This window comes from Perca flavescens, chromosome 17 (assembly GCF_004354835.1).
Source record: "Perca flavescens isolate YP-PL-M2 chromosome 17, PFLA_1.0, whole genome shotgun sequence".
NCBI classification, from domain to species: Eukaryota; Metazoa; Chordata; class Actinopteri; order Perciformes; family Percidae; genus Perca; species Perca flavescens.
Window position 1 is genome coordinate 30,473,389 of NC_041347.1, and position 26,824 is coordinate 30,500,212.

The 26,824-nt window shown below is 41.2% G+C and overlaps 1 protein-coding gene across 9 annotated transcripts in view; it reads right to left on the reverse strand.

Moving 5' to 3' along the window:
* Positions 1 to 26,824, reverse strand: part of LOC114571834 (attractin-like protein 1) — a 322,321-nt gene that overhangs the window by 219,185 nt on the left and 76,312 nt on the right. For 6 of the 9 annotated variants that reach the window (XM_028603035.1, XM_028603034.1, XM_028603037.1 and 3 more), the window contains exons 11-18: positions 22,345 to 22,429; positions 20,709 to 20,920; positions 17,641 to 17,759; positions 16,800 to 16,916; positions 15,207 to 15,339; positions 7,495 to 7,682; positions 1,804 to 2,017; positions 1,012 to 1,203 (exon numbers count right to left, since the gene is read on the reverse strand). In XM_028603035.1, coding sequence (XP_028458836.1) covers positions 1,012 to 1,203; positions 1,804 to 2,017; positions 7,495 to 7,682; positions 15,207 to 15,339; positions 16,800 to 16,916; positions 17,641 to 17,759; positions 20,709 to 20,920; positions 22,345 to 22,429 — 1,260 coding nt within the window. Of the gene's footprint in view, positions 1 to 1,011; positions 1,204 to 1,803; positions 2,018 to 7,494; positions 7,683 to 15,206; positions 15,340 to 16,799; positions 16,917 to 17,640; positions 17,760 to 20,708; positions 20,921 to 22,344; positions 22,430 to 26,824 lie in introns of those variants that run through there. The other 3 variants (XM_028603036.1, XM_028603041.1, XM_028603042.1) reach the window with 3 other exon arrangements.

Below are 26,824 nucleotides of genomic sequence, written 5' to 3' on the forward strand. Positions count from 1 at the left end.
AAAAGTTTGGACACACCTTCTCATTCAATGTGTTTCTTTATTTTCATGACTATTTACGTCGTAGATTCTCACTGAAGGCATCAAAACTAACACTTATATTTTAGATTCTTCAAAGTAGCCACCCTTTGCTTTTTTTGATAACTCTGCAAACCCTTGGTGTTCTCTCAATGAGCTTCATGAGGTAGTCACCTGAAATGGTTTTCACTTCACAGATGTGCTTTGTCAGGGTTAATTAGTGGAATTATTTCCCTTATTAATAAAAAAGCAAAGGGTGGCTACTTTGAAGAATCTAAAATATAAGACATGTTTTCAGTTATTTCACACTTTTTTGTTAAGATCATAATTCCATATGTGTTCATTCATAGTTTTGATGCCTTCAGTGAGAATCTATAATGTAAATAGTCATGAAAATAAAAGGAAACGCATTTGAATGAGAAGGTGTGTCCAAACTTTTGGCCTGTACTGTATGTATGTATGTATGTATGTATGTATGTATATATATATTATTTACATGATGCTGGGTGCGCCCGCTTCTGTCTGCACTGCCACACTCACGCAGCCACAACGTAGCTCACACTGATTCCGTCCGCTCCGGGTTGGATTCCTATGAGACTGTGATTTCTGATTCGGGACTCCACCCTGGCACACATTACCCCTGGCTACCCAACTTCCGTTCCCCACCTTTTAGATGTAGTTCACTCCCTGCTCGCAATATTTAAGTTTGTAATAAATATTCCTTCAAACTATACTCCTGCCTCCTGCCCTCCCTGAGTCTTGTGCTTGGAATTTCTAGCTCTGCCTAAACAAAAATATCATAACAGAAAAGAACTTAATGTCATGTGTGTTAAATATCTATGGGTCCCTGTAGCTGGACCAGATAGTGTCTGACATCTTCTTTTAGACTTGTAGTTTCAACTACATAGTGCATCATATTACAGTAAATTAATGTTTTCCATGTTCTACAATGTTAATTCAGATAATCCCCCCCTGTTAAGAGTCTCCCTGTCTCACCAGCACAGTCCTGGGTCTGCCACTCCAGACACTGTCCGTAGGGGAAGGAGATGACGTACGCCGAGGAGTCGACACAGCGCTGCGTACTGCTGCACCACATGCACTCCATGGCCTGGCTGGTGCAGTTGGCGCAGCTGGTGCGCAGAGAGCACGGCGTCCTACAGGGACGAGCGCTTTGACTCTGTGGACTCCCTGAGCAACGAGACAAATTGAGAAAGAAAGAAAGGTTTAGATAGCTGGATGTGAGATTAAACCGCCCCTATTATGCTCCTTTTCAGCGTCATATTTGTACTCTTGCGGTCTCCTAGAATAGGTTTACATGCTTTGACGTTCAAAAAACATATTAGGTTTCTCAAACTGGCCACTGCTGCAGCTCCTCTGCCTGAAACACTCATATCTGGGCCCGCCTTCCTGGAAAGCCCAGTCTGCTCTGAATGGTCAGCTGGCCCATTCTGTTGTGATTAGTCAACCAAATTCAAAACAAGCCATTGGGGCAGCACCAACGGGCAGCACATATGAAAAACTGGGTTGGCTTTCTCCATCAATGACATCATCAAACAGGAATGTGGGCGAGCTGTTTTCAGGCAGTTGAGGATAAGTGCTGTGTGTGGGAGAGAAAGCTCCATTTGCAGTGAAATCATTTTTTTTTTTGCATTTTGTCTTATACATCTATTACATACACAAACTATATAACACACTAAATCCAAAAACAGCATATTAGAGGCTCTTTGAGGTTATTTACTGAAGAAGTTTAGTTAAGAGCTCAACACAGCCCGAGACAGAGGTTCTCACCGGCGGGTTTTTCACAGATGAGGCCATCGGTGGTGGCCGTGCAGGGGTTGGCTTTAAGACCAGCCACCTGGGCCCGCTCCAGGTAGGCACAGAAGCCAGAGTCGCTGGGCTCTCCGGGCAACCATCGCAGGCTGCTGTTGGTGAAGGGTGAGGCGTCCTCCCAGCCCCAGTACGACACGTTGATCTTCCTCAAGCCAACCCAGGGAGATAAAGTCTGTGAGGGGGGGGAGAAAGAGAAAAAGAAGGAGATAGATATTATCTCCATGCTAGCATGTATTATACCTGATTCACATTTTCTTTGATATTTGACTGTAAATTTAAAGAGCTCATATTATGCTTTTTGGCTTTTCCCCTTTCCTTTATTGTGTTATATATCTTTTTTGTGCACGTTATAGGTTTACAAAGTGAAGAAGCACAAAGTCCCCCCCAAAGGGACTTACCATCTCCAACAGAAAACACTGTTCACCAACTGCTCCAAACAGCTCTATTGTAGTCCAGCCTTTACTTCAGAGACCAACGTGGTCACTTTGGAACACACGTTATAATGCTCACCTAGCTGCTAGCATGGCACGCCCTCATACTCTGCTTCTGACTGGCTAGTAGTCCTTACCTAGCTACTGTCAGGGCACGCCCTCATACTCTGCTTCTGACTGGCTAGTAGTCCTTACCTAGCTACTGCCAGGGCACGCCCTCATACTCTGCTTCTGACTGGCTAGTAGTCCTTACCTAGGTACTGTCAGGGCACGCCCTCATACTCTGCTTCTGACTGGCTAGTAGTCCTTACCTAGGTACTGGGCATGTGCAACTCCCAACAAAGATAGAACAGAAGTGTGATGTCTCACTCTGTAGCTAAAACAGAGAGCTCAACACACAGGGTGAAAAGAGGAGCTGCAGCAATGTGCGCTACAACAAAAATATGGTGTTTTTTGAAAATTCAACAATGTAAACCTATTCTGATATAACCTCATAATTATGAACCTGAAAATGAGCATAATATGAGCACTTTAAGATACGTTGTAGAAGGTAAAGTAAAAAAAACTGAGATAAACTGTCCTAATATACACCGTCCGTCTGATATCTCAGCCAGAAAAAGCTACTTCTGCAACTTTTCTTCATCATTTCCTCTAAAATGAAGAGGCCGATCGTCATTTTTCAATGTAAAAGGTTTTTGTTCGGTGCTACTTACTGGTGTAAACAGTCAAAGTATCTGTAAAATCTAGGTTCACTTTACTCAAAATGCTTTTGGGACTCCCGGTTCCCAAAAAGAAAAGGGTTTAACCGTGTTTATTGTAGCAGAGAGATGTAACATGAGATCAACCTGAGAGAAATCGTAGAAATACAGCAACCAATTTCGGAGACAAACGTGATAAAACTGACTTTAAAATATCCGTCCAGTAACATAAAGATTAATAAAATGGAGAGGAAATGCAATGATTAAAGCCAGAGTTGCTAAAAGACCAAATGGTAAACAGCAATGATCCTGATAAACCTCAGATAGCCTACAGTACTACTTGTATCTTCTAATCTGTTGTAGCTTTGTTTTAAAAGAAATAAAGGACAATAATGAACCCTAATTGTATGCAGTTCAAATGGACAGTGTCCTAGAATTGTTGAAGAATAAAAAATAGCACAACAATAGTAACAAAACTTGATGTTTGAGCAAAGAAACTGCATAATAATACTAAAATGAGCAACTACATTGGGGTCCACGTAGTGTAGAAACTGAGAAGCAGTCTCCCCTTGCCAAGAGAAGGCACACAGCTTATAACTCTGAACAATAAACGTGTTTTACATGAAAGCGGATCCTAAATAAAAACTTCTGCAGAATAATCTAATTGTTATGAAAGCAGAAACTCTTCAGATGCACAGCATTTACTAATTGATGTGAGTAATTCTAGCAGCAAACGCTTGAATTATTTGCTGAGAAAACAAGTGTTTTTTTTGTTTTTTTAAATACCCATAAGGATTATATAGTGTTTTTTTTTTTTTTAGAAATGATAAAACTATTTTCCCACCGCTGTGATTTATTTTCTAAGAACATCCAAAAGGATTATACGCTGTGTCTGTGTGTGTGTGTGTGTATTTATGCCTGCACGTGCACCCAATTCCACTTCTACTCAGCAGTTTCAAAAATCCTTTGCATCTGGTTGGTGTCTAGTAATTTCATTTGCAGAGAAATCAAATTAATGCTGATGTGATCTCAGCTATTTGAATGACAACGAGAGATGAAAAAGCATCAAAGGTCAATTAAAGTGCCCATATTATGAAGAAAAAAAAAAAAGAACTTTCTGGGATTCGGGTGTTATGTTGTGTCTTGGGTGCTTCCACACTAGAGTCTGGATCGGGCTGAATTTTTCTGTCCGAGCCCAGCCCGCGTCCGACAGAGCTGTGACCGAACCCGGCCCGAGCCCGACAGGCATTAAGATATTTATGTCCAAACCTGACTCATTTTTTTCTCATACTAATAACACATGTACGTTTGTTTGTATGGAAAGCCCGCTTTTATTAAGCAACTGTAGGAAGGCATTCGGAAATGTCAACAGATGAGCACATCAGCGCACACAAGGCAACAAGCGTACGTTAATAAGCTGTTAAAATGTTTTAACAATGTGTTTTCAATGTGTTAACCTTTCCTGCTTGCTTCGTTTCCAACAGCGATCAGAAAACCAGGGGAGACTCATTACCTCCAGGGTCGACATTATAAAATGAATTAAAATCCCTTTTCTGGTGAGACAATGAATGAACTTGGCTTTCAGTCTGGGGTTTATTTCAGACACCGCACACACTGTGTACAAAACTTAAACTTATTCTCTCTACAACACGTCTGCTTCCTCTTTCTCTATCTCTCTTCTGCCCACTTTCCACACGCACTGAGCTCTCTTAAAGGAGACGCAGCACCATTTTACAACAAATGCCTTATCATGCTCATGTGATCAAGCTCGACCCGAACCCGACCATAATTTCTAAATAGTCGATATGGACGATATCAGCCGAGAGCCGGCATCGTGATGCCCCCCCCCCCGGTCAAACACACTAATCCTAGTCGCGGGCGCTGGACGGGAAATTGAAGTGAAAAAGTTGAACGCTATCACACTTTCCTTTCTCCCCTATTTGGACTAAGTTTGTCGACACTACTCTGTGCGTGCATCAATAAGTAAGTCTGAGGTCCTGTAGGTACGGGACGATGTTATGCAGGATTCATGGATGTACGTTAGCAACAGGCTAATTCACGAGGGTGCTATTTTTATGTGTGAGCTAATATTGCGCATCTGTTCATGTGCGCTGCAAGAGTTATGTTTCTGTTTATTGAATGCGTTATTCAGTGCAAACATAACCGTGAATGTAGTTTAAACTCAGTAATGATGGTATGTCAGGTTATTACTGGACATCTGATTGACTTTACTGCACCGTACTTAAGTGAAAGTAGGTCAAGTTGTAAAACCTACCAGCAGGGCACCATTTACAGAGGGCATTTACATGTATCTCTAATCGTTTCTATGTTAACTGTTGGCCCATAGTAGTAGAAAAAACTACTTCACTAAACCGTAATCTACAAAATAAATTGTATAGAACTACTTCCATGTCCCTGATCTGCAGGTATTCCACGCAAAGTTGGAAGTGCACACTCATTAAGAAGAAGTCTCCCGGCTAATCCTACCTTGTACAGGCCGAAGTTAGAGAAACAGCTAGCTAGCTCATGTGATCCTTACCTAGCTACTGAGCATGTGCAACTGACAACAAAGACATTACAGAAGTGGAGAGGTCTCACTCTGTAGCTAAAACAGAGATCTGAACACAGGCTGAAAAGAGGAGTTGCAGCTATGTGCAGTACAACAAAAATATGGTGTTTTTGGAAAATTAAACCATGTAAACCTATTCTGGTACAATCTCAAAATACAATTATGAAATTAGCATAATATGGCCACTTTAAATAACACCTAATCTACAAAAACAGACACTTTCCTACAACACAGAGAGGAAGAAGGAGTTCTCTTTCTTCCTCAGTGTTCAAATATTTGCTCACTTTTCTCCTGACGTTGCACATTTATCAAAAAGTCGGTCTGTGAGCGTTCACACATGTCAGGGTCTCGAATGCTATTCCCACCATAAACATTACAAGCGGACAGTTCAATCCGTGGAAGAGGTGATTCATTTGGTAAACAGCTCATTGAGAAGCAGCTGTTTGAAGAACCACACATGAACGTGTGATACATTAAACATTAACATCCCGTCACTCCCGTCACAGGTTCTCTTTTCAAACATCTGGGTTTACTACAAGGAAAAGTGATGATGAAGCTGATGTGTGTGCTTCATGGTGGGCTTGGAAGGATTAGTTCTGTTTATTTTGTGTGCCTTGAAGCCAGATCAGAAATATCCTGGTGAGAAATTTAAACTGTGTGGTGCTGTGAAAATACTTTTTGACATGGCTGAACGTGAATATCAAACGACCTAAAGCCAGAAGAGAGTTCTGCAAAATTGCAACATTATTTCAACATTTCTTAGTGTATGACTTTTCACATCAAAACAGTGTTATCATACACATGTTGATGCCATCACAAAGCCACACTGCTGGGCTAACTCACTGGTTAGATGTTGATGTACGTTCATGGTAAATAATTCAACTTTTATGATCTTGAGACAAGACATGCCTCTAGGCATCTAATAATAAATAACTTTATATTTACGATGTTAAATAACACATTGTCTGGCATTTTATAATACATCACAATGTCACAGAAGCAGTATAATTTACATGATATCACTTAATGAACTGCATATCAGCCCAGTTGTCAACATCAATCAGCAAGACATTACAGTACTCCATTCTCTGCAGGCAATATAAATATGAAAGGCAGCTGAAAGCTAAAGTTACATTAAGATGCAGCTATTTAATTAGACTATACCTATGCATTGTGGTACGGTAAAGCATTTGCATTTGTTTCCTTCCTCGCTTAAAAGTCATAAAGGCCTACGATTAGTTGGTACTGGTTCCTGATATCACTTGTCTCCTCTCCATACTGGCACTGAGGTCATCACCTTACAAATGTGATTCAAAGGAAAGAGACACAAGACATGTTCCTTAAAAAAAATGCATTCTGAGACTAACAGTCCGACTTAAGACAAATTAAGCGGCTACCCTCCAAAGTTAGTATTTCCAGTATGAATTCCCTCTTTGTGTTTCACAGACGTGTTCCTTTGCTGTGCTGCCTAGGGGGGACAGATCCACAAAGAGAATTTCTAAATAAAAAGAGTCACTTTGGAGAATATCCACTTGATTTGTCTGACTATTGAAGCCTCTTTAGCTTCAGATTGAATTTTTGCACAGGGGCTGTTGATATTGTTTTGCATTGGAGCTGAACTGGGATGGGATTAATCGATTGCCAGTATGGACAGGGACAATAGTTACAGCGATGACCTATCCGTAGCTATTTCAAGTATTTGCATGTGAGAATTTGAAATTAAAACCTTTACAAACATTTTCTAAGCTTATATTTAATTGGATGATCTTACCAAACACATTTTAAGTTTGGCTTTTATATCATAAATGGCAATGGTGTGTAAACCACAGCAATTGTACAAGGTAGAGAAGCCAGAGTGGAAAATAAGGATAGTTTTGACCAACACTGTTAGCATGCAGGAGTCCTGTCACATGTATTTTATTTATGAATGTATTTATTTTATGTCACCCACCTTGTCTTGCAGCTGGTATTTTTGTAGCTCTTCCAGAACAAAATTGACTTGTTTGTCTGTGAGCAAAGAGGCAATATTTCCTCCCAGGTTTTTGCAGTAGTGCTGGGCGTTATCATAGCTCTCACTGCTGGAGTTGATCCTCAGGCAGGCCTCCCCGACATGGTGCCAGCCTTCGCCACACAGCTGGCCTGCACACAAACGCACACCTTCAGTCCACCTGTTAACATTCATTCTTAGTCATTAGACTAAAAACTCAAGAATCAAGTCTGCTAGCAACTGTGTACTCCGTCAACGCTCACACAATGCTACTGGTAGCAGTAAACTCGAAGCACAGCTAACATTGGAATGCTACAATGCTAATGTTAGCATGCCTATAGTTGTATAAGCCTATATTCCAAGCTAAACATTAGCACTTCAACATTTGCCTACAGTTTTAGCACGTTATGCTAATGCTTGGTTTTTAGCCAAGTATGTTCATTTTTGGCTTATGTTTAAAATGTTACCATGCTAGCTTGACTACAGTTAGCTTTTTAACATTCTGTTTAGCTTGTAATGTTTCGTATGTTAACAGCTTGATGATTAGCATGTTACAGTAAATTTAGCATGTCATCACGATAGGGAGCAGGCTACTTATACGCATACGCTTTTGCATGCTATTACCATATCAAGTTATTATGCTAACAGGTCTATAGTTAGCCACAATGATTAGAATGTTAGCTTGCCAACACTTAGTTTTTTATGTTAATGTTCGTAGCAACTTATCCTGTTACATTTATCAACTGGTAAGAAGGCAGAATCAGCAACCAAATACAAAAAGGCAAACATGGGGAGGCCATTGACAAAGACAAGCAGAGAACAATCTTTCGGAAAAATGCATACCGCTGCTTGAGGGCTGGTATATATAGACTGACTAACTAATGAGGTAGTGAGGGGAGGTGTGCAGGTAGGTGGTCAGGCAGACAACTCACTGAGGGCAACTAGTGGACAACAGGGGAATGACACTGGAATTTAAAGTTAATGTGATGGCCTGGGCCCAGTTTTTCAAAAAATGTAATCTGGATCAAATTGATCCAGATTTGGAAATCCCATGTTTTGCTATCCAGGATCACCTGATCCATCTTAATTTCATGCCAGTTTTTTAAAGGAACATGGGATTGGATCACTGTGATCCAAATACCAAATTCCAGGATTACCAAATCCTGTTTACCAGAGCCTTAAATGGAACCAACAGTGTAGCCTACTGGCTTAGCAAAGAACAAAAGGTAGGCAAAAATACCAGTGGCCACAAATAGCCAAACAGAAGCACTGTAATAAACAGGAACATTTTACATTCCTTAGTTTGTTATAATGTTAAATAACAAAAGAAAAGCAATACAGATTTATCATCATTTAAAGGACAGATACCAGCTCTTTCCATCTCTGCCTTTAGGAGATGTATCTCCATCTGCACTTATTTTTCTGCTGCAGTTGGGTAAGCAAGATTTGTTCTTTACCCAGTTCAATTTGTACTTCTGCTCTTTCGGTTTCCTGTTTCAGAAGCAACTCATAGCTGTCACCATCCTGGTTTGTAGCTGTAGCTAATGAAGGACATGCAATTAGAGCTGCAATTGTGAGAAATTACTTTTAACTATGACTATATTGTTGTTGTCATTGCCATTAATATACTGTGGCATTATAGAGCTGTGAGCAACAGTGACATTTTTTAATTTATTTATTAGATGTGACATGCTTCATATATGCTTCAAATATGAAGAAATGTATATATCATCAGTAAACATTGATTTTGTGATCATTCACTTAAAAAAAACAACTCTCCACCCTTCTGATGGGATCAGGATAATCCTGTTTTTTTGGACCAAATAGATCCCAAAGCGAGTTCAAAGTTTTGAAAAACCCAAAGGGCAGGTTTGATCCAGATCAAATGTAAAATCGGATTACATGCTCTAATCTTAGTTCGGAATCCCTCTTTTGCTTTTTAAAAATCCATTTCCAACATTTGATCCAATCCGTGATCCGAAATCCCACTGGATTACTTTTGAAAATCTGGGCCCTGGAAAATAACCGTGCTGCCAGAATCAACAGATGATTGAACAGCTTTAAGAAAAATACTTCTGGTTAATTTGGTTCATAAATAACACATTTTATTGGACTGAATTTAGAGGCTGATGTAATTGTTGATTCATTCAAAAATAAAAATTCTTGCTTTGTACTCATCAGTGACAAAAATATTTCCCATGAGTTAGAAATATGTTGCACACAATAAAGAAAAGTCAATATTCATGGTGATTGAAGAGTCTGTGTAAGACTCAAAACGCATATACACACTCATTATTTTTATCAGGATCACTTGGTAGCTTCTTGAGACTATAATAGTAGAGGCCATTCAATTAACCAGGATGAAAGGGAAGAAAAAGCCATTCTGCCTCCACTGAACACCGCTGTTTATTTTGGACTCCAGGACTGATTACATTCACAGGCCCATAATGGCTTCCATCACCAACCTTTACATGCTGCAGAAAAGAAAATACCTGCTTTCTTTATTTTTTTTCCCCCTAAGCAAAAGCAATGGGCAATAATCAACCAAAACCGAGAGCAGAAAGACAGATGAAGGGGTAAAAAAAAAGGAGGAGTACAAAAATAAATAGATAGATTAGGTTACAGCCTTTGTGTAAAAGCAGAGATAAACATGTCAGGCCATTTAGCATAAATAGTCATAACATGGTGTCTAAAGAAAAGGCCACAGCTGCCATGGTGGTGGAGCTACTTTCCATTACCCCGGCTCATCTTAGCCGCACTATTACTGCAAATGTATCTTCACAGAAAATCACAGGATCTTTTTTTCATGCCTTGTCGCACTAATGGACTCAGAAACACACTCACACACACAAAGACATATTAATTTCATCAGTGTGACCAGTGACCCTTTGAAAGGCCCTGTCCTAAATGGCACTGTTACTGTTCACAAATACAAAGACTGGAGAAGGGACAGCATAAACTGAACCACGATGCGCATGCTGGCACCACCCGCCAAAACACAGAGAGTCAAAGACTCGACGGTGCGACATGAGAAAGTTCAGCACGTTTCAACTTAGAATGTGTTTTTTTTTATTCCCCTCCACTACAAAATATAATTGCAAGGAAAATCTACTGCCAAACTAGTTCTCTTTTTGCAAGTTAAAAGCAAATAAACTACTTTGCTGTGTGCCGTAATAGGAAAGTCTGAAAATTGACTAATGTCAAATTATATTAACGCAAAACAGAAATATCGTATCAAAATATGTAAAATGTTGAGCTGTTGGTTGGGTTTAGGAAAAGAAGAACGGGACGGTTGGGTTTAGGAAACGTGACACGCGGGATACGATCCCCGGTCTCCTGGGTGAAAGTCCTGTGTTGTTCGACCCATCCATCCCCCAACCAACCTCCCTATGCAGATGTTCGGCTTTTATACTACTCGCTACCGTAGTCGCTCTTTATGCTATGTCATCTTCAAACGCCGTGTAGCTGCTGCTCTCCCCGGTGCGTTCTACACACACGCTGAAGGGCGCTTTTCGGAGTGAGAACGGGTTGGCTCACTGTAACGCTTGGGAGCATCTCTGCTAAACACAAAAATAGGAATTGGACATCCTTAAATATCTTTCACTTACATTAGGGCTGCAGAGCTGCACGGGCGAATACTTGACCAAGACCAAACGTTCCATTTTATAGGAAGATCAACAGGGTCAAAAAGCCAAACAATGCATCAGGATGCATGGCTGGGGATTATTCTGGACTCGTTGGATGACCACAGAATAGAGCGATAATGCAATCCACATCCCAGTATCCATCGATTCAGGGCTTTGCAGGTCCAACGGTATCTACTGTACATGTGTAGATTTAAACTGGAACTTTAACTGTGCTTATACGTGCCTCAGGCCCAAAGTCCATGTCGACGTTAAAAGGATGTTAAAATAATGAGTATATGTAATCTCTCTAAAAGAAAACGTTTTAACGCATTCAGCTCAGATTGAGATGTATAGACTTTATTATTTATGGGATCACAACCCAGTGATCCAGATGTATAGGCTACTATTTAGTGCTGTCAGTTAAACGCGTTATTAATGGCATTAACGCAAACCCTTTTTTATCGCGAGATTAACGTTCGTTTTGGCCTAGCAAACTTTTTTTTCATATGCTGTTGCAACAGCTAGTAACGTTAGAAAAACTACAACACCACACCAGATCTAGCTAGACCGGAAACTAAACAACAGGCACACTGCACACACTTGTTTGGGCTCGCGAGCCGGCCAAAGAGTAGTAGGCTAACGTTAGGTTTTGAGTGGATGGCGAGCACGAGACGCCGAAATGGATGCCAATAAGATTCTGAATGGAAAGTTTACGTTGGAAAAGTTGCCAAATGGTTCCATTGACAAGACCAAAGTGATGTGTGTGTTTTGTCGTTGTGAACTGAGCTATCATCGCAGCACATCCAGTCTGAAATACCACTTGATAACCAAGCACACAGCTGATGACCAAACACACAGCTGATGGCCAAACACACAGCTGATGACCGAGCACACAGCTGATGACCGAGCACATGATGACCAAGCACACAGCTGATGGCCGAGCACACAGCTGATGACCAAGCACACAGCTGATGGCCGAGCACACAGCTGATGACCGAGCACACAGCTGATGGCCGAGCACACAGCTGATGGCCGAGCACACAGCTGATGGCCGAGCACACAGCTGATGACCGAGCACACAGCTGATGACCAAGCACACAGCTGATGGCCGAGCACACAGCTGATGACCAAGCACACAGCTGATGGTCAAGCACACAGCTGATGAGAATTCTCCGCCCCCTCGTCAAAACCAGGCGACAAAAGCAAAAAGCAAGCAGATCCACTTTTCCATGTTGATAAGAGCATTAAAATGAGAAAAAATAATGGGACAAAAAGAAATCAAGGGACATTTAGAATAGATAAAAATGTGCGATTAATTGCAATTAATTGCGAGTTGACTATGACATTAATGCGATTAATTGCGATTAAAAATGTTAATCGTTTGACAGCACTAATACTATTTCACCTCAACTGAACAACAGAGCCGGCTAACAGTTCATAACAAACCAAAGTGGGACGATTATGTGTACCAGGCTACGGGGGGCCTGCACAGAAGAAAGGGAGCAAACACAATACCAACCTCTGCTTAAAGCTACTGCAAACTTCCAACTCATAGCAGAGAAAGCTAGCTTGCAGCCCCTTAGCACAATAAAACACAGCACAGGGGCAGGATCATTTGTGGATTCAAATAGTGAGGGTATTTCCTTTGCCCTCAGTCATGCTGGCGCCAAAGTCAAACTGAGAACAGCTCTAGCTAACGGCTCCATAGCAGGGTGGAGTGCAGCACGGAGGACTTTGTGGACTCAAGTTTGTTAGTCAGCCAGGGAATCCATATTCAGAACATCCAGTAAACATGTCTAATTGGCCTACTTCCCTTTGCAGCTGAGTGATGAGTGTGTGTTAATGAATGCATGCTAATCCTCTCTGTGCACATGCCTGCTTAGAGGTATGAGAGTGTTTGTGGAAAGCACTAATAATATGCAGCCAGTTAGTGTGGGAACATGCAAACGCTCCGAAACGGCGTGTGTCTGTTGTACTTGATGTTTAACAGAGCGCAGCGCTACCCTCAACAGCTTTGAAAAATAGGTTCATTCACAACAGAGATGATGCTCGTCAGAAAGACTGCCAAGGTGACACTGCCAGACGCTCAGCGATGTGTCAATCGACCGTATTCAAGTCACACAAAAAGATCCACACTGCTTTTATCGAACATTTTGTGCATGCATGCATGCATTTGTGAAACTGTTTATGTGAGTCTCTGTGCTAAAAGAAGAGGATTAGGGTCCACGTGGAAAAAAAATGTATTTGAGTTCTGAGTTTGTCATCAGAATTCTGACTTTAAACTAAATGTTTCACACGTGGCCCTAATCCTTTTCCATATCGTGCGTAGATCCTCAAGGCTGTTTTCCTTTTTGCTGCATAATGCCTCAATCTGCCTAAGGAAGCAGCTCAGGAACTCAGGTGCCAAGTCGCCAAAAAGAAAAAAAAAAGTCTCTCTCCGGAGATTTACTCGGAATAAAATGAGCACCATGAATTTTATTTGAGACAGGTGCTGAAGAAATCTACTGAAAAGAGTCACTAAATGGGCACCAGGGTGGCTCACCTGGTAGAGCGGGCGCCCATATGCAGAGGCTCAGTCCTCAACGCAGCGGCTCAGGGTTCAAGTCTGACCTGCGCCCATTTGCTGCATGTCTTCCCCCTTTCCTGTCTACAGCTGTCTTGTCTATTAAAGGCTCAAAAAAATGGCCCAAAATATATATATATATATATATATATATATATATATATATATATATATATATATATATATATATATATATATATAAAAAAGACTCACTAAATGAAATAGTAATTTGTCGTATCGCATAAGATTATTTTCGTTCTCACGCTCCCCATGTCTGTTGGATCAAGCCATCACCATGCTGATATTTTGCATTCTGATCCAGATAGAGAAATCTTAAGGAGGAAAACATATGTTTTGTGCAACTTCTGTGTGTGCGCACTCATGATGATGTGTGTGCATTCGTGGCACGCTCCGTGGTGGAAGAAGTATTCAGATCCTTTACTTAAGTAAAACGACTAATACCAAACTGTACACATACTCAGTCACAGGTAAAAGCCCTGCATTGAAAATGTTACTTCAGTAAAAGTAAGTAAATATCATGAGGGAAAATATACGTTGAGTATTAAAAGTAAAAGTACTCAATGCAGAAAAATCGTCATATTTTAGAAACTGGAATCGATAAAATAGTTCTGTCGAACAACTAAGTGTGTAATGGCCTAATCATTTCAGCTGTAATTGTAGGCCTTTATATTGTTGGAAAGTTTAATATAAAAAAAAAATTATTGGATTTTGTAAACTACATGTGTTTGTGTGTGCAAAAATCCTAATTTGCAAAGTAACTAGTAACTAAAGATGTCAGATTAATGTAGTGGAGTAAAAATAGAATGTGGCATCAAAAGAAAAGACTCAAGTGAAGTACGTTAAATTTTTACTTAAAGTGCTCATATTATGCTTTTTGGTTTTTCCCCTTTCCTTTATTGTGTTATATATCTTTTTTGTGTACGTTATGCACAAAAAACAGTTTACAAAGTGAAAAAGCCCAAAGTCTCCCCCAAAGGGACTTACCATCTCCAACAGAAAACTCTGTTCACCAACTGCTCCAAACAGCTCTATTGTAGTCCAGCCTTTACTTCAGAGACCAACGTGGTCACTTTGTAACACACGTTATAATGCTCGCCTAGCTGCTAGCATGGCAGGCCCTCATACTCTGCTTCTGACTGGCTAGTAGTCCTTACCTAGCTATTGCGCATGTGCGACTCCCAACAAAGATGGAACAGAAGTGATGTCTCACTCTGTAGCTAAAACTGAGAGCTCAACACACAGCGTGAAAAGAGGAACTGCAGCAATGTGCAGTACAACTAAAATATGGTGTTTTTTGAAAATGAAGCCATGTAAACCTATTCTGATATAACCTCTAAATACAATTATGAACACATAATATGAGCACTTTAAGTAAAGTACTTGAGTAAATGTACTTAGTTACATTCCACCACTGGGCATGCTGCATGATGCTTGTTCTGTCTGTGTGTATGAGGGTGTCTCCTCACCAGGCAGCGCCTGACACTCCTGCTGCTGCGCCTCCCACTGACAGTTGGCGTTGAGGGAGCAGCTCCTGCAGTTGGCCAGTCTGAAACACTCCTGCTCCTCCCGGCGCTTACAGCTGGACGAGTCTCTCACCGACTTCAGACACACACACACACACACACACACACACACACACACACACTCAGACTCACACACACACACACACACACAAACACACACACACACAACACAAAGACATATACATATACAGACACAGACACACATACACACACAGACATACACACACAGACAGACACACACACACACAGATAGACACACGCAGACACACACAGACACACACACACACAGACATTCACAGACACACACAGACACACACAGACAGACAGACACACACACACACACACACACACACACACACACACACGCACACAGAAACAGACAGACACACACACACACACACACACACACACACACACACACACACAGACACAAACACACACAGACATACACACACACACACACACACACACACGCACACAGAAACAGACAGACACACACACACACACACACACACACACACACATACACACACACGCACAGACACAAACACATAGACACACAGACACACACACGCACACAGACATACACAGACACACATAGACACACAGACATACACAGACACACACACACACAGAAACACACAGACAGACACACACACACACACACACACACACACACACACACACACACACACACACACACACACACACACACACAGAGGAAACAATATCATTCCAGTCAAACATCATCAACTGTGTCCTCTTTTCCAGTTAATGCAATAAAGTTGGACGAATCAATGCAATGTGCAGCAATAGCGGAAGATGAACAAAGTGATGGTTGAGAGAATCAAACATGCAGAGTGAGAAGAGAAATCAATAGGAGGGACACATTATACTGAGATGGACTTTTTATTGAAGCTGTATTAATTTTATATGCTCTGTGCATCTCACTCACACTACAGTTCACCTTTTCAACTTTATTTAATACCTCACGCTGGTTCTACTCAACTGAAATATAACTTCATTTCAGTAAATTAACGTTCTGGTTCTTCCCCTGGGGGGACCAATTTACCATGTGTCAGTAATGTTTAAATCCTTGCTCTGTTTTAGCCGAAGAAAGGATGAAAAAAAATGTTTGCATCTTTGTGAGTATTGTCTTTTTTTAAAGGCTAAGCTATGTAAATATCACAATCTTGACCTCTACTGTTTTAGTGTATGTACATTCTTTTTCATTACATTAAATTGGGAAAAAAATATGGAAATAACCTCAGTATGTCCCAGGAAAATACTGGTTCACTGGTGCAACGCTGCGCCCAACTCCAAGATTGGGCCAGATGTTTCTTAACAGCACCATTTTGTACTCAAAGTCAAGGAGAAGGCTGTTAGATGCATATGGATATTAAATGCAAATTTGGATTTAGATTCACCCCCCAATTTCCAAACATAACCTAAGGGACTGTTCTGACCTCTGATCTCAACCTGATGCAACCCGAGCTGCAGCCTAACAGGAAGTGTCAAGTGTCAAGTAATACACACATGTCCCCGCCTTCTGGCTCCATGCTTCCACAAGCTCAGCTGATGTTCAGACAGCATGGTCGGTGGGCGAGACAGAGACAGAGCGCCGCCATGCTGCTGTGCCAGCTCCAGAGTCAGCTACACACACGCACGTGCGCACACACACACACAGACACACACACACACACACACAGACACACATTCCCAGATTCATATTTAAATAGAGCACACACAAAATGACAAAAAGCAACATGCAGACACACATACAGTACAGAGAAAGACAGAGAAAGCAGGTTGGGGGTAAAAAAAATAGACAAAGAGACAGAAAAGAAACTAAATGAGCAAAAGTACTCAGAAGTCATTGAGACAAAGTTATTACATATAAATCATACAGACTTTGAATAACATTAAAAACATATGATCCTTTCAGACAAAGGCGTATGTGTGAGATAACTCAAAAGGGGAATAGCTGAAATAGTGATCAATTTTAGATCTTTCATAAGTGAACAAAACAGCTTCTAATTGTTGGTTTAATATCACAGGTCACTCGTTTTGGTCTTGGTTGACTAAGATTCCTTTAGTCGATATGTAATTTTATGCTTTTTTCATAATGAATGATTTATTAAAGAAACTTGTGAGCACATCTCTGGTAAACACAAGATTTTAAGAGGTGTTAAAACTCAGTTTAAAGGGGTTCTCTCGTGAAAATGGGGCAAATTTGACCCGAGGACAACAGGACGGTTAAGATGACAAAAATGCTATCGGCTGCACCAACAATCTCATATTGTGAGGTCCAATGAGCATTGCCGCCCCAGGGGCCACAAACATTGACTTGCTTTACAGACGCCCAGTGAGGACTCACCACGGTGCAGTTACTGGATGCAGATATACACTTCCTGTCCTCACACCACTGACAGCCCCGTGTGTTGGCGGTGCAGCTGGCACAGTCTGAAAACCGGAAACACTGCTCGTCTGTGCTGTCTGGAGGAGGGCAGGGCACCACACACACACACACACACACACACACACACACACACACACACACACACAAACAAAATTAATGCTTTTCCTTCTTCAGAGTTTGAGGAGTGAATCAAGGCATGATTTAGGAATTTAGGAAAAAATGCTAACTGGAGGAGGTGCTTAGTCAAGTAGACTTAGGCAAAAGACCATGTGGATTTAAAGGTGCAGTAGGTAGAACTTATAAAACTAACTTTCTGTCATATTTGCTGAAACTGACCCTATGTTCCAGTAGAACTACATGAAGCAGGTCATTAAAAAAGAATTCTGGCTCCTCTGGCACCACCTACAGCCTGTAGTACGATTTGCAAAAATCCACCGCTCCCTGTTCAGATGCACCAATCAGGGCCACAGGGGGTGTCTAACTGCATGTCAATTACTGCTCAAGCACACGCATTCATTCTCCCTTGTGGGGGGGAGGGGCTTAGGAGACCGTTTCGGGCTTTAGCAGAAAGGGGGGAGGGAGAAATTGTTTGGCTAAGTCCTGGATCTTCACAATCCTATATACAGCCCCTTTAACCTGTCAGTAACAGACATTATGTTATCATTCGACACTGCATATCAGAACTTCCCCCCACCTTTAAATGCTCTTCAGTTTGCAGCTGTCATAGTAAACTCTCTGACAAGAACAAATGTTTTATTCTTACATGTACCATTTAGTTACTTACTTTTTGCTGTATCAGAAAAGATTGATACACCTGCTGGGAATTCAGTTTTAATTAGAAGATCAATTGCCACTAATAATATAATCGGTGGACTTTAAATAAGTCGCTTGTGATCTTACAAATGTTTCATTGTCAAGATAGGCAAAGCAGTAAACAGTCAGAGTCAGTTGGCATCAGTCTGAAAAGCACGAGTAGCACTGGAATGTCCATCTTTTTTATATCTGGTGTATGTCAGGAACTTGCATACAGACTCATGTGGTGGCCATGTGCAAGCAAGTGATGCTTTCATGAAGTGTAAACGAGCATGTAATGACAATGTTTGGATGTGATTAAAAAGGCATTTACACATGGCAGTTATGTTAATATGAAGCTGTAGCTCACTCTGGACATTTACGCATGCTGTGCTGCCATTTGTAGAATAAACATGCATATGGGATTAAAGTAGAGGCTGATCACTGATCTGGGACATGTCAATCAGCCAGACTTCCATCATGCTTCTGAAGGACCATGCCTGTGTAATTTTTGGTTTGTTTGTTTTGCTCCTACAAACTACAAATCTCCATTTCACATTTTTTTGGCAGGCATTTATCAACCATTTTCATAAAGTTTTAGATTATTGAATGTCATGTTCCAGTCAGCCATTTGTTTCTGATCTGATTCATTTCCATAAAGCACGCAAATCAACAGACTACAGTTGATCCTGGGTACATTTTGTTTGTGCTTCAAGGAGTTGGAGGTTGGGCGCCTTGCTTGATGCACCTTGACAGTGCCCAGGAGGTGAACTAGCAACTCTCCAGCTACCAGTCCACACGCCATACTTGGTGCGTACAGGGACTTCAACCTGCAACTCTCTGGTTCCCAAGCCAAGGTCTTACAGACTGAGCTACTGCCACTTAATTTGTGCACAAAAGGCAGTGTAACTGTTACCTTGCATGACAGCTGGATTCTCGCGATATCACAAGATCACACGGAAATCCATCTTTTCAGACTTCGAGTTATGTGTTAGTGTCACAGAACAGCAGCAAACTGAACCAATCAGCGTGCGGTAAGGAGCTACGGGCGTGGTTTGGGTGTGTGTGACAGCTGCGACGGCTTTGATAGACAGATAGGTCATCCAACCACCTGCCAGGTATTTTTTGTGCCCGCCCTTTTCCAAACAGTTGCCAATGATAGCTTCTCAGATGTTTGTTTTTTTGTTAAAGAACCTCGTCAGGTTGGTTTAACTTTAGATTTGATTATGTTATATTGACTCAATGTTCACTGTTATGTAGCCTAGAAAATCTAGACGCACCCTAGTGGCAGTACATTTATTTTGCAGCCAGGGGGCGTGACTTGCGAGCTGGAAAAAACAAATTTGTATGTGTCGGTGGGCGGGCTTATGGCTGCTGCTGCTGGGAACAGCGGTCTTTTGGAAGACTTGGAGTTCAGCTTTTCTTTGAGAAAAGAACATAGAACGGCACTGAAATCATTCTTAAAAAAGGAAGATTTTGCTGACCGGATACGGCCAAAGTTTAATCTATCAACTAGCTCCGCTACCTTCTCTGTTGCTCTGCCTGGTTGTAGCGCTATCCTATTGCATGCAGAGGGAATTTGAAAGAGACAACCCGCCCCTCGGATTTAGCCCTGCCACTGGTGAGTTCCCAGACCCAACATCTGGATGTGGGTCTGGCTTGTCAGACTAACTTTTATGGGTTATGATATAAAATGTATTTAAAGTATAGACGATTTGTAGTAAATGGGCTTAAACATAAAAAAAACCTCTGGTGTGGTCCTTTAAAACTGTCAATCCAATCTGTACTATTGTTCTATTTAAAACTGACACTACAACCATTAGCGTGATTGCTTTTTATTTAAACCGGCAGTGAGCAGCCTGAAGCATAATACCTGGAAAAGCTTCTGCATCTAAATCTGGCAGAGACAGATGAGGAGGGGGAAGAGGATGAGGGATCGGACTGAACCTAATTATTTCAAAATGAGGTAATTGTTGCAGCATTGACCTTCTGTTCCCATAATTACGGAATGCAAACAAACATCAGAATCCAAATCCTTCAGAATAATTATTATTCTCATGAAAAAAAAAGGAGCAACACTTGCAGTACATGTGCAGTACATTTCAGGCAAAATATGTTGACATGACAGGGAAAAATGTTTAAGAAAGAAAGAAAGAAAGAAAGAAAGAAAGAAAGAAAGAAAGTATCAAATAGCAAAGAATCAGCTGGAAAGACAGGACCCCAGTGTAACGTACCAGGTCGCGCGGGGCAAAAAGGAGCAGGGATAATGTGCTTGGCGTCTTTTGGCTCCCAGGGGACACATCTACTTTTGAGCCAATGGCAGCGAAGGCCCGGCCCAGCAGCAGCACACAAAGCTGGGTTAGAAAAGGCCTGGCAGGACGGAGGGGTGTAGGCCAGCACATCGTTCAGAAGGAGGCCCGAAAAACCTCCAAAGATGTACATGGAGCTGAGGAAGATACAGAGAGGATTATATACAGAATCACAAGGGGCGACAGAAACCTGTGCAGGCAGCTGTGGACGGAAGCAGCATAGCAAAAGTTACAGCGAGATCGTATTCGTCTTAAAGAGACAAGAAATGCCTGCAGAGATGAAGAAATGTTAAGACAGCAGGAGAACCTTTCAAACATAAAGCTGAACTTTCGGTTTGGGGAGAGAGATTAAAAAAAATCAAGCTGGCCTTTTGAAGTTCAAAGCTGGCATTTCTGTGCTCAAAGCTGACTTTTTGGTGAATAAATGGCGTTAAAGGGTCAGACCATTATTTCTGAGTTCAGCAATAAGTCGCTCTGCATCGTGATGGAATCATCGAATGGAACCTGCTTATTAAATCCTGTACCGTTTGATTCTAAGGGACCGATGTTCGCCGATGATGTTTAAGAAAATAAATCCGTTACGAGACTACATTGTAGAAGCTCCGAGAAACCTTTGTGATTTCAGGTCATCTGCAATCGGCCCGTTTTTCATGAGGTTAAGAAAGTCATTGCCTGAGGACTGCAGGGTGCTGACAGCTATTTCCTTATTTTGCTCTGTCAAACAGTCTCACACAGGTCTTTTTGCTTTGTAAGCGGCAGTGTGAATGGCTCGCAGGCTGAAAATACAGCAATTCAAAAACAACATTCAAATCCTTACATTCAAATCCTTAGAAACCACAGCACCACGATGGAAGAAGTGGATTCACCAACTTTTCTGTGCAAACGAAACTCGCGAAATACAATACAAAGATAAACACTCAAAAAACCGGGAAAAGTATTAATAGAGCTCTTGAGGTACTGAAGAGAAATGCATAGCGCATATGTACACGGTTTCTATAGAAGGTGTGAAGAAAGTTACTGGGAGACTGAAGCGAAGGAAGCATCCACGTATAGACGAGAAGAGGTGAGGTGGCAGAGACACAGCCCAAGTTTTCTTAACAGAGAGTTTCAGAGAAGTCAGCAGAGTGAGAAGTGACAATAGAAGCGTAAACTGGAACTAAATATAACACGGAGATAAAGAGATCACTCTATCAACAATCCACACAACCTGTGGAAGGGAAAAGCTGAGCAGAAAGTCAACCGAGACTCTTGGTGCTTCCAAAACGTAGAGGACACTGCAGGAAGACACCAAGGAAATGGAACAATGTGCAGGAATAATGCATCATGCATAGATGGGTTGTATTTGCATATATATAATTGAGTAGTTTAGTGGATTATTTACCAGATTTACCCAGATTTGAGCATCAGTGTTAGCAGATACACTGCTAAAAATGTCCTTAGGCAAGACAATACCTAAGGCAAGCTCTAGAAAATTCAGACCTGCAGATATTCTATCCAGGGGAGCAGTGTTTCCCACATGGAGTTTGGCAGTAATGATGAACTCTGTAAGGAGGGAACTCACCCATTACTAACCACGGCAGAATGTCCAAAGCGGTTGGCGTCCCGGTGCAGCCCAGGTCTGGGGAGGACAGTCCACTCATCGCAAGCTGAAGAGAAGCACACACACATACACACAATATTTTAGCGTTGTGTGTTTTAGAGCCGCAAAGATTAATCGATTGGCTGTCAACTATTAAATGACTCGGCAGCTATTTTGATAATACATTGGTTTGAGTCCTTTTCTATGCAAAAAGTAAAACATTCTCTGATTCCAGCTTCTTCGATCTGAATATTTTCTAGTTTCAAGTTTCTTCACTCCTCTGTGACAGTAAACTGAAAATCTTTTAGTTGTGGACAAAACAAGACATTTGAGGACGTCATGTTGATCTTCGTTAAACACTGATTGACGTGTTTCACCATTTTCTGAGACCAAACAGCTAATCGATTAATGGAGAAAATAATCAACAGATTAACTGACAATGAAAATAATCATTAGTTGCAGCCCTTGTGTGAGTCTAAAGAAGAAACAGCGAGAAAGAGGATTGCATGCAGCTTCCCTGACTGCAAAATGCTTTAGTTTGCCACCTTTTTATTCAGTAAGTAATAATGCACTCTGAGGTGTTCTAATATAAGAAAATAACGGAAAAAGCACAGGTGAGTCCGTGATTTTAGGTTCATTGACTGAGCCTGTTCCATGGCAACTGACCACATAAATTAAAACAAGTATACTAATAATCATTATCCATCTTTTAAAAATTTTGTTTAGAAAATAATACTCAGTATTTATACTGCTAATCCAAGTCTTGATAAGAACTACTGTATCCTGTAAACGTCCTGACAGTACATTTATGACGACACTTCTTTTTCGTCAAATATCATTGCACATTCTAGCATTACAATTTCCCATAACTGTGTACAACCGATGAAAAACAACCCCAGACGAAAAAAACACAACATTTATTTTGGCATGAAACGGGAAGTCTGAATACAGTGACGAGACACATCATTCCTCCATCTCTGTTATTGCTTGTGAGAAGAAGGAACAGAGAAGGATGACCCACAATTCAACCCCCTCCCTTAACTTCATCCCAAGGAATAAGAACTCGTTATCCTAACCTTTTCACAATAAATTATGGTGATAAGAAGAAGATAGGGCCGATGACTTCATAAAACACTTCATACCACCAAATATCCATATAAAGCACATCTCTCTCTCTCTAGTTATCATTGAAGCTATCAGCTCTGAGTATTTGGATTTTACAACTCTCTGATGTTTTAATGACCCCTACGTGCTCCCATTATATTCATACGGGAATTACTGTATGTGTGTGTGTGTAAGTCTGTGGTGTGTTAGTGTAAATGTGCCATTTAGCCAGATGAGCCTTCCCTGAACGTAAACGGAGAGCTGGGAAAGTTGGGGACTCGCCAGGTTGCTAACGACCTCATTAAGCGGTGTGCTAATTGGTTGCGCTTGTTTAAGAGCGAGGGATGCAGCAGAGGACACGATGAGAGCAAAGAATAGGGGGGGGGTCATTCTAATCATCACCAGAGCAATGGGTTCATCACTAGCAGAGGTTAAAGGTCATGCACATGCATTCATTCTCCCTTGTGGACAAACTCTAGTTTTGTCAGCTGTACTTTAATATAACCTGTAAGACCCTGTATCACATTCTCACCTCTGTTTAGGTGTGATGCTGTGTGACAAATATAATCCATATGGATAATGTGGTGTTAAAATGCTTTAAATATTTTTCACTTCTGGCACTTGACACGTTTAAAATAAATTGAAATACTGCTGGGAAGTGTTGAGTTAAATAAAGTTGTAACAATGTTGATTTTAATAACTATGTATGTTTTATGTTTTAAGTAATAAATTGTATGCTGTAACCGGGTTATGAAAATAGGAATGAATGTATATGAATGTAAAGAATAGGTCCAGACTGATCTGGTTATCACAATCACCACCTTTTGTCTCTGTAAACAATAGGTAAAGACAGACCCTTTCTCTCCCCCTCTCTTCCTGTCTTTGGTTAAATTGATTAGGTTAAAACCAACTATTAACATATGAAGAGGAACGTCTCTTTGAGTCTCCAACCTCCTGGTGCCAAGTCTGGGTTAGAACAAAGGAAATGCATATCTCTGTAAACTTGAATATAATCAACACTACATGATAATCAACCTTAGTCTGTGACCTGGAGTAAACCTAAATTCAGAGGTGTGTCCTTATCTTGAGGGACAGGAATAAATGTGGGATCCTGAGACGATCTCAGGACTGTTTTCGATGTGACTCCACAAGGAGATGCATGGATTCAGTCCGCTGTCGCTGTTTTATGTTTGATGTTTGATTGTGTTTTGACTGTCGTTTTTATTGTGTTGTCTTATTAAACCTTTTGCTTAACTTTCAGCTTCTCCTCTTTCCTCCAGAAATCAGAACGAACACGTCTTTTAGACGTCAAAATGACGTCAACGTCATATTTTTTTGCGTTGACGCTTTGCTACAGATTGTAACACACACGTGGGAGACCAAAACATTGTAGAATGGAGGACGAAACAGCAACCTCACAGAATTCCCAACAAAGTCCTGCAAAAGGCCCCAAATAAAAGAAAAAGTCCTAAAAAACAGCTTGCCCTAAATCATTGAAGGTATGGGAATACTTCAAATTTAGTCCCAAACGTAAAGGTATCGTTATTTGCGCTCTTTGCCAAATGGAGTTGGCATACCACACCAGCACAACAGCAATGTGGGAGCATCTGAAACGGAGGCACCAATAATAGCAATACGTAATAACATTGGCTAAATAGTAGCTAACGTTAACGTTAGCTAGCTACTGGCGCCTAGACAGCTGTGTTTAGCTAACGTTAGTTATCATCTAATGTTGGCTTGAATGGTAGGTAGCTTACGGCTGCAGAACACAGCTATCTATAGTAGCTGACGTTAAGCACGAACCTAGCAAACTGCACAAAGAGCTAAGATGCGTTGGTTAGCCTAGCACCACCAAAGTGCACAGCTGCTAGATCTAGCTAACGGTAGCAAGCAGATTGCAGTAGCTTTGTACAGGAGAGATTTATGTTGGGACTGTAAAACTGAAAACAGGAATTTCATATTGTGTTAAACGCTCTCAGGAAAGTCTATACTGTGCACTGAACAGTGTTTTTTTACAACTTTTGAATTATTTGAACAAGAGAGTTATGTTGGTACTGTAAATTTACTATTGTTAAGTTATTTTTTTTTGTGTAAAGCTGAAGATTTTTGCAACAAAACTGTTGTTTAATAAAGTATATTATTAAGATTTTTTTGGTATTTATTTGAGATACATTATGGTTTTTATTAATCGAGCAACAGAAAAATAATCGTTATATTAATCGTCCAATTAGTCGTTAGATTAGTTGACTAATCAATAAAATAATGCAGAGTTTGTGCTTGTTGAATGTTGCATCTCACATACTGTTTGTTATATAAAAAAAAGAACTTGCGGCTTCTGATTCGTTTATATGAATCAAGAGCCCTGTTGCAATAGTGAAGTTTTAAAAGAACCACAACACCTGACCTCCAACCACAGCAATACACTTCTACCTCTAAATAAAAAAGTGACTTTTAATTTCATCTTCTGGCCATACAGGTCTCACACACACCCAACCGCCCTTAGATTGAAGCTTCCAAATTGTTCACCAAAGAACTGCAGGCTCAACAGATCCGTATCAGCCACCATCCACACAGACACACACGTCAACACGGATTTTAATTTCCTCTCAGGATATGAGAAAATCTGTGTTAATAATGCATGGTGGGACAGGGAGAGAAATCATGAGACCGGATCGAAGCAGGCAGGCGGGCTGGGCTGATTGACAGTTTGATCTGATCTGCACTAATGGAGGACTTGATGGAGAAGGGCGGGAGGAGGAGGAGGAGGTTTGAATGGCAGCCACTGTTTGCTCCTCCAATATATTATGGCTCCGAACATCTTCCAAACAGGCTTCCAGCCTGCCCTGGGCTTTTCTGTGGGCTGTGCCATGCGTGCAGCAGACAGTGTGTGGTGGATGTGTGCCTGTGATGTGTCAAGTTGGAGAGGACCACGTTTTTAATCAGAGCTCATTTCCCCCCCAAATCTAATTAGAAGTGTGAGGGTGGCAGGGTTGAGGGGAGGACGGGAGAGCTGGAGGGTGAGAGGGAGAATTAAATCCAAATGAAAAGTGCCTTCCGCGTCGAACCTGAATCTTCAGCAGAAGAGCAGGAGAAGCTAATAACGCGGCGTCGCCCCTCCAAGGTTAGCGCAGCAAAACAAAAACAAATTAGTGCTCGAAAACCTCTCCGCTCGCAGTGAGTGCCGAGGCAGGGACTGGAGGAACGGAAGACTAAATGAAGACGAAACAAGGGATGGAGAGAAGTGACTTCCACAGGTGGAACTAATTAATTATCTCCTAAATAGAGAAAGGAGAAGAAATAAGACAGTAAGACAAAGAGAAGGAGAGGAGGCAAGAAGTGAGGAGAGGAAAAGTAAGAA